At 41.0% G+C, this 9,223-nt stretch overlaps 1 protein-coding gene across 1 annotated transcript in view; it reads left to right on the top strand.

Moving 5' to 3' along the window:
- AKAP13 (A-kinase anchoring protein 13) overlaps positions 1 to 9,223 on the top strand; it is a 99,902-nt gene that overhangs the window by 62,364 nt on the left and 28,315 nt on the right. Inside the window, exons 8-9 of the mRNA XM_035890615.1 lie at positions 4,565 to 4,607; positions 5,895 to 5,997. Coding sequence (XP_035746508.1) covers positions 4,565 to 4,607; positions 5,895 to 5,997 — 146 coding nt within the window. The remainder of the gene's footprint in view (positions 1 to 4,564; positions 4,608 to 5,894; positions 5,998 to 9,223) is intronic.

A 9,223-nucleotide genomic window follows, 5' to 3' on the forward strand; every position in this document is an offset into this window, starting at 1 on the left:
TATCCTTGCTATACCTAGCAGCTTTGGTGTCATTTAACTGCAGAAAGCACCCTTAAACAAGTATCTTGAGTTGTTCTAGTTTGATTCCCTAGCAGTTATTTCAGTGAAGCAGATGCCCTTCGTCCAGAGATCTACTATGTTGTTGGTATTCTGTTTTGGAAGATAACTGTTCACTTGTAAGTCTGCATTAAGAGTTCCTATAAAAAGATGACAGCAAAGATAAGAAAGCCTTGAACCTTGACTTATGCATGCAGTGAGACCTGCATCCTCTGAAACATGCATCATCTGGAATTTGCACGTTCTCAATTCTTTGTTTTTTGTGCCTTTTCTGAAGCCAGCTGCTTTGCAGACATTTCCTTTGCTTTGGTTTTAGTTTGCTTTGGCTGCTTTCCTCTCCTTTTTATTATTAAATGCATTTCCAAGCATGCTCTAATGTCTGCTGTTAACCCACTTCTCAGCCCAGGGCCGGACTCGACCATCGAGACGAATCTCCTTCTCCTTCAGCATCTCTCCACTCATTCCTAAGTCTAAAACTCTCTTTTCTATTGGCTCTTCTTCCAGTGATGAGGAGGAGGAGTTGGATAGTAAGTAATCATTTTCTGTGCATTGCAGCCATTATGGGTGGAAACAAGGGGAAACCTGGTTTTCTGCTTTAGACCTTGCACTTTCACCTTGCAAACATTGAACTTTCCATTGCATGATGTCTAACAGCATTATCTTAGCCCTGTATCTGAATACTAACTACTGACAGATTAAAAGGATTATAATCCAAAGAGTCCTGTACATCAGCACCATCACATCTCATTTGGTTAATTTTGGTCTATATCCATGTGGCAAATACTATCATCTGCCACTCTGACCAGCAATATAGTCATTACCTTTTTATTTTAACCAAAACACTTGTCTTGAGATTGTTGCAGTGCATGGAGTTAACAGAAGAGGTAGATCCTTGCCCTCCATAGGTGAGAGTGAGTATGTTGTTCCATGGAAGTAGGAGAAGAGGAGAGAAGCCCTGATAAAAAAAATTCTGAAAATCTTGGTTACAATTTCACAGTTCCCCTACTGAGCAAAAAGCATACATTGCAACCAAACACCTGAAATGGTCAAGGTGTTCATAGCTACATCCTGACATTATAATCAGAATAGTTTTGTTGGGAAACAGGCAAGTGTTAAGTGGTAGCTTTTCTTTCCTCCTGCAAACTCCATTGCTGAAAGAAACCCAATTAAGGCAGAAGATTGAATTAAAGTAATTTAGGCTCCTCTTGGTTTTTTTAAATAGGCTTATCAAAGATAATTGAAAATGCTTCCTATTTCTTAAGCATGTTTTATTAGGCTGTTGAAATAAACCAGAACAGATAATTCTCTATCTAAAGAGAAAATTCAGAGCAGCTGCATTAGTTGGTTCAAATCAAAGGTTTGCAAGGAAACTAGCCCACATCCCTCGTGCCCATACTGGGATGGGGAAATTGCTTTCCAGTCCGATGGATTTTGGTTGCTTCCCGAATTTAAAAAATCTCCACACCATCCATGTTGTAGGTAGCTAAATTCTCCTTTTTCCATGCCAAGTCTTCACTGTGGGTTTATCCCTTTCTACAAGTCCTGTGCTCTTCCCACTTCCATATTTATGCTCCTTCCTCCTTCCCCTTTGCTCTGTCCTTCTCTTCTGCCTTTAACAAAACTCCCAATTCATGGTCCCCACAAAGTGAGCTGCGAACACGCGGCTGTGCATTGCTGTCATGCTCCCATGGTAAAAAGTACTCCTAGCTAAACTTCTTGATGGATTTGGTTTTTTGATTGGTTTTTTGGTTGGTTGGGGTGTTTTGTTGTGTTTTGGTTTTAATTTCTTTGTTTTAAGCATCCAACCAGTTAAGTAATTCCTAGTAGTCAGTTTAGGATATAGCCATTTGGGGGGGGCGGTATTTCTGTTAGCCAGTATTTGTCTTCTCTCCCTCAACAGTGCTGCTGTTACCCATGAGCATTTAAAGTAATGTCGTGTATTGTCTCAAACAAAAATGTTCCTTTCTTTACATGTGTGTTATTCCCTCATATTTGAGGGTACTGTGGCGACTTTATATAAAGGTTGGTTTAGCCACAGCTATTCATAAGACTGCTTTGGCAATGGGCATTTTTCATGTAGTAATCCCAGACCAGTTTGTTTATTTTTACACGTCTTCAGGATTCATTTCTCATAAGAGGATGGATGTGTTAGCATTGAGGTTGCACTTGCATTTCAGTTACCGCTCCTCAACCCCTCCAGGCCTGTTTTTCTCTAGAGTACGGAGAATTAGCTGCAGTTTGGTTGATACCATTATGTTTAAGCTGTGGATTTCAGGTGGCTTGACAAGCCAGTCTGTGCATTTTAGAAAATTATTGTGAAGCCTTTGGATTTCTTGACCTACAAAAGCTTAATTACTGCCATCATTAAGCAGTTGCGAGTTGGTTTCTTTTGTTTGCAACATCCTAGTCCAGTCGCTGCTTTCTGCATAATGGATCTTGATGAATTATTCCAAGTCCAGCTACCATATGAAATAATTTTGATGGGTGATGCTTAAAAGATGTTCAAATAAGTACACCAAGATTTGGCTGCTAGCCTAGATTTGTTGGACATAGATAGCAGTCCTGGCCTTTGAACAAAACTAACTTTTTTTGTGGGTTGTGAAGTCAATTTTATCATTTCAGTTTTGAACCTGGTCATGGTAGGAAACACAAAAATTATAGAAATAAACCTTCCTTCCCCTCTTCTACCTCAAATAAAAACCCCTGAAGGTGAGGAAATGTGTGTTTTTGTATGCCCATCTTCATGGGCTTTATAGCTTGCAGCAGAGCGTTGACCATATGATGTTGTATTGTAACCTAAGATATGAAATCTTAAACAGGCTTTCACCTTGATTTTTGTCTGGATCCATTTTGCCTGCCAGTGTCAAGAACCCCCATTTTTAAGATAAAACACTATTGCAGTAAAAGAGAAATACTACATACCTTAAGTTCCCATGCAACGTACTTTCTCAAGGTACTTAAGAACAGTCACAAATACCAAATTATTACAGCTCTTGATTCAGCATTCGTTCATATTTCTTACGTTAACTGCAAAGAAACAAAAAGGTTTGTGAAATATTTAAATCCAGTCAAATTGATGAATCTATTAAAAAAAGGAAAGGCTGAGGAGGCTTAACCAATGTTAAAAGCAAACTTAGAGCTGAAAGATGAACCAGAGCCACTGAAGCATCAGCCAGGGAGTTGTGAGACTGTAAATTACTTGTGTGATCTTAGTAGGTGCTTAGGTAGTAGGTAATTATATAAAATCCCAGCACAGTCAGGAAATTGAACAGCAGGCTTCATTTGATATATGTTACAGTATCACTAACTTTGATGCATTGGGAATAGATCATTAATTAGATGAAAGATTTTACAAAGGAGATACCAACAGAGATCTCCAAGCAGGGCTTAAGTAATGAGCTTTGCCTGTGTTTTAGTTTCTCAGTAAGAAGTGATGTTTCTGCCTCAGGCTGTCTTGACACTTGAATCAGCAGTTAGGAAAACGTGCATTTTAGAATCATAAGGCATAACGTTGTACGCACAGTTTTTCCTAATGCACTTTCTGCTTTTGATAGAGGCCCATCTTTGCCTCTGATGGCAAGTGGCTCTTTTGCATTCACCCTTAGCTTTAATACATTAACCCATTTTGAAGCCAAAGTACTGTCTGTCTTACAGTGTATATGCAGAAGCCTAATAAGATGATCAGTTGTGCTGCTGCTTAAACTTCAGATAGGACTGCAAACAGTGCTTGTACTGAGGGTTTTTTGGAGTCCTGACAAGCCCGCTTACTCCAGAGAGAGCCCTCTCTCCTCTGGATCATTTCATCCTGATTTTTCAGTATTCTTCGATGGTTCTGGTAAATGGTGTCGGCCACCTAATCTGCTCCAAATGGTTTGTGCAAGCAGGTTTCTTGTGGGATGAAGAGAATTTGTGTCGTTGGCAGGGCTTCAGCTTCGTGTCGAAAGTCAGACTTTCCTCAAGCATGCTGTTGTGTGACTAAGCCCGAGGCTGGTGATGTTTTGTGGAAAATGGAATACAGCTTCCCTTGTTTCCCTTCCTCTTTATGGAGTGCTTCAGGATTTTGATGGGAAAATGAAGAATAATTTTATCAAGCAGAAAAGTTTTATACATGAAAGCCAGATCTGTTGTACAATAGATTCTTTCTAGTGGAGTATAAATAAAAGCACTGTGGCAGAATGATTCCCATTTATACCTATTGTCATTGAATTGACAGTTCTGATTCAGATACCCTGATTTACCAGCAAATTTAAGAGATGCACATCCTTTGCTTAATAGCTGAGAAATGATAAAAATACTAAGCAGGCTTTTACCTCAGCATCTAATTTGAGAGCACCTAAGGATACAGGGAGCAAGCTTTATCCTGAGCACATGAAATCTATTCTAAACACTTCTGGAAAAGATTTCCACTTCCTCTTGAACTGTCCAAATACGCAAGCTATGTTTTTAAAATCAGTGGGCTAAGATCACAGTCTAACGTGTCACCCCCCACCCCTCTGATATTTTCCAGGTACGCAGACGTTCGGCGGCCCCACGGGTTCCTCAGTTCCGAGGTACAGTATTCTGGGGGTACCACGTCTCTTCTGGTGGGACTCCTGCAGTGGGCTCTGGTTTGGACACCCGAAAGCCTTCCTGGCACCAGTGTACTTCAGCTGAAATCACAAGTTGTCAGGCTTGTGAAAATCAGTCCCATATGTCTTAAGGCTGAAGAGTATTTTAGATCATAGAATGTGAAAGTCTGTTCTAGGCTTTCTCTCTAACAAGACTTTGTGTTTATTTGTAGCTAGTACGTATCAGATTATCTACAATATCGGTTTACCCCGAGTTATATTTTACACTAGAAGTAGTTGTTCCTCCCTTTGGTTAATTCCATCTATATTTCTATAACGAAGGCCCAAACGACCATGTTTTTGTACGTTCCTTTTCATCCTTGCAAGCTGTAGAGAGGAGATAATCTTTCTGATGGGTGCTGGCCTTAAAAGTGCTTCCCTGGAGGAAGGACGTGTGTGGCACCGAAGGAGCTGGGTGTCTGGTCTCCGTCACTCCGATAGCTTCGGCTTGATGTCGTGGCTGGGAGGCTCTTCACCTCTGCTCGCTGCTGTTTTCTCCTCCTTGATTGCATTTGTATCTCTGTCCATCTGCTTTTGGTCTGCTTTGTACTTCCTATTGACAGATTGTGTCCTCTTCTTTAATGCAATAATAGTTTCCTCCGTCATTTCTTATTCTTCCATAGAAGCTGAAGAAGTCATAAGCTTGTGCATGTAAAGACTGGCAGAAATTATCTGGCGACCCAGAAATGCCTAAATTAATGCAAATAGCCATTGCTGTTTATTACTTAGTATTCTCATTTCTCAGGGGAGGCTTTGCAAGCAGTGTGGTTTCTGTTAAAGACACTCACTGCCTTTTCAGAGTTCATTAGATGGCTTTCTCTGGAAGGAGATTTCTCTTTCAAGGATGTGTGCGTGCCTGTCCCTTTCTGTCTGAAACATCGCTGATTAAATGCCAAGACTGACTGTGTCTCCGCAATATTGGCCATGTAAATGGGCAGATGCTGCGAGCTGGTTAGTGGTTATTTGGCCACGGGAGCAGCAGAGGGTGCTATGGCATGGTTTGAGAATGGAGATTGCTTAAAAACAGATAAAAGGATTCCTTGAAATATATCACAGACTACTGGATTGGCATTTTGTCTTCACTTTGCCTTGTCTGGTATAATGCCATAAAGCAACCTTTGACTCTATTGGATAATAAATGCATTTGTCCTTTAAAAAAATCTATCCATTTAATAGATGTTTTGGGAGAAAAAAAAAAATAAAAGCAACCTCTTTCTGTTTTGATTTTAGCATTTCTGAAGAGAGCAGCAATGACCGCTCTAAAAGTGGAACGAAAGTCAGTCGCACCTTCAGCTACCTCAGGAATAAAATGTCCAGCAGCAAGAAGAGCAAAGTAAGTCCTGCTTGTGATGTATACAGCTGTGAAATACCCATAGAGAGCAGAGATGAATTCTATATTTCAGTGTGTTTCCATAGGGTGGTATTTATGTCTTTGCCTGGCTTTCTTTTTTTCTTCCTTTCGTGAAGGGAGGATTGTCTTTGGGGTAATGGGGAATAGCTACATGGCAAATCTTAGCACCCCAAAATTGAAATGCGTCTGAGGTGAGTTTTCCTGTGCAATATTTTCGCCTCTCTTCACCACAGAATGAAGCTTCATTTATTATAGAGAATAGATCGTGCTCCGGCATGAGTTATGGCTTGCGTTGATTGATGGGTCTAATTTTTACAGAACCTGAGAGGTGTTTAATAAAATGAGGAAGGAGCTGTGAGAAGGGACTGGCTGCTCAAGTCTGTTTTGTGTTTCCCTTTTATTTTTACCTTCGCCACAAAGTTCCAGTTCACTGCTGGAGAAGTTGCTCAAACCGTGACCTTTAATGATGGCCAATATTTATATTTTCCTCCTTTTTCCATCCTTGAAACCCTGGGATTTAATTTGCTGAAGGTTAAGCGCTGCTCAGCACAGCTGAAGTTCCTGGGAACAACAGTGGTTACAGAAATAATTATATTAATGCTAAATACTTAACACAAACGGGCTGCCGTAGCCTTAGATTGTCCCCTGAAGATCAATATGTGCTTGGGGTTTTTTTGGCTTGGCTGGATTTTTTTACTTGAATCTCACTTTGGTTTATCATGTCTGACAGAAGCTAAGAGCACCTCCCCTCACAGTGGGCAGTATAGTTAGGTGATGTGTAGCTCATATGGTGGTAAATACTATTGGAAGGCCCCTGAGAAATGTCATTACATATTCTGATGAGTGTTTGAATAGCAAACGGGAAACAAAACGTGGCCTAATGAGCATTGTGCCTATTGCAGAATAAGGCTGGGCTGAAGCATGGACATATGGGAGGGGTCACGCTCCAGCGGCCCAAGCGAACTTGATTTTAGCCTTTCCTGACATACACACTTGATGTTTCAGCCTGAGCGTTCCTCTAACATAGCTGCGTTTGTGCGCTTTATGGTCCCACGTGCATTTTGATAGACGTTTTGGAAGATTGCATCACCTTTGCAGTGAGGTACCAGCTGTGGTGAGATCAGTCATCCTAATGCACAGTTCCTCATTACGAATCTGCCTTTAAAGATGCAGCTGCAAGTACCAGCGGCTCAGAGCTGCTGCTGAGCAGCTTTAAGACAATGCAGTTCCCTGCTGCAAAGTAAAATGTCAAAACAAAAAAAAAAAAAAAAAAAAAAAATCTGTTTACATAGAAACCTCTGTGCAAGCCGCTAGCGAGAAGCTGTGGAGCGTGTTGCACAGTCTGTGAATGAGCCTGGAAATTCAGTAACTGGTTCTTGCACTTCGGGTCTATAATCTTGAAAGCAAGAACTGGATATGTGTGTATACAAGAGATCGGGTTGGGGCAGGTAAGAAAATATAACAGAAGTGCTTTGAGGTATTTGCTCTGCTTTTGTTAAATAAGTGCATTCTGATTTCACTACTTTCTTGATCGTGTCTGAAACTCTTGATAAAGAATTGCTCCAAAATCCCAACAATAATGTGCACTACAAAAACTGCAGCTCGTATCAGTTCTGATATTTTTACTAATGAAAAAGCCATAATATCATTCAAATTACAATTTCTTCTCTGCTTGTGGTGGAACGTTTGCTTTGCATACATTTTTTAGGCCTTCAGCTGTACATTTAAATAACTTGACCTAAAAATTCTTGGGAACACTGATTTCTCAGAAGCATTATGGCAGATAAAAACCTGTAGGAGTTAAAAAGAAAAACAACAAACCTTGAAAGAGGAAGTTGGACAGGAAGAGTTGGTTTCTGCTGCTGTCTGGGCTGTCAGGAGGCAGAGGGGGTTCAACTTCTTTCCAATTAGGGTTTACTTTTCTCCAAACCTTCAGAAATGCACTGTTTTCGAAGCTAAACTGTAAAATAAAGCACATCTGAGCCTACTCGTGTCAACGGCTCTTTTTGAAAATAGTGTAAACAGTTATGTAAAAAAAAAAAATAAAAAAATCCTAAAAATAAAGGGGTGTTTGGAGTATTAACTGGAGGGGATACGGGTAGAAATTTGTGTGGATTTACCCATGTCTGGCATGTACTGTGTGTTATTCAGGGATTAGTCAGCGAATCTCCTGACATCAGCAGCGTGCACTGATTCACGTTTGTGCAGGCTGATATATCTCTGTCGATTAGGGGGGAAAAAAAAAAAAATTACTCATTTTTTTTTCATGTTGGTAGAGAGTTTCTGGGAAATGACGACAAAAAAAATTAGCATGAGTAATTTCTCTTTTTGCCTTGACTTGCGCGGTTATTAGGCGGTCTTGTACCACCAACAGCGTTTCAGTGTATATAGCGTGAGTTGGAAGTGTTTGGTAGGAGTAGGAGGCAGGGATTATTTCTGACCCGTAGAGCAGGAAGAGCACAAACACGTGAAACCTTTCTGTCTGGGAAACCTTCTGCAGCACTGGGTTTACTGAAGCACTACGTAGCAACACTGAGGTATGTTAAAATTCACTTTTTCTGTATCCCAAACATCACAGAGCGTTTGATTTACTACCCTTTGCCTTTTAAATGGGTGGTCTCCTATTGACTTGTGACTGCTAAAATATTAATCCCCTCCTTTCCTGCCTTCTGGGTTGGGTTTTTTAATTTTATTTTTTTTTCACGGTGGAAGCTACAGTAAGGCAAGATGAAAGCAGTACCAAAGTAGCTAAAATCATCTTCAAGGAAGTTAGCAGCAATCGTCCCGCCCTCCCCCTTTTGCTCAACTCCTCTCTAACTGCCGTCCCCCCCGGCCATCCGTGCTGGCAGCTCTTGGCACAATGGGCTAATGCTGGTGGGGAGCAGCCCTCCTGCCCCCGGGGGAAGGATGTCGATAAAATGGAATAAATTTGCCGAAGTACCTCAAATAACAGTGAAGCTAGTAGGACTTAAGCATTGGGAGGTAAGAGCTTCGTGGTTGTTTCGGAGCAGGGTCCGCTGCTGCGGCGCACAGTCTGTTATTTTGGGCCGTGCGACCGAGCTGCGGTACCCATCGTGTCTGTTAGTGCACGTCGGTGCAAGTCCAGCCGTGAAGCTTGCACTTCAAGTCATGCTGGCAGCTTCAATAGCGCAGGAAAATGGTTTTCTTTTTACAATCCTTTTATTAAAAAAAACCCTTCCAATAACTG

Source organism: Egretta garzetta, unplaced genomic scaffold, assembly GCF_000687185.1.
Source record: "Egretta garzetta isolate BGI_Z169 unplaced genomic scaffold, ASM68718v1 scaffold322, whole genome shotgun sequence".
Taxonomy (NCBI): domain Eukaryota; kingdom Metazoa; phylum Chordata; class Aves; order Pelecaniformes; family Ardeidae; genus Egretta; species Egretta garzetta.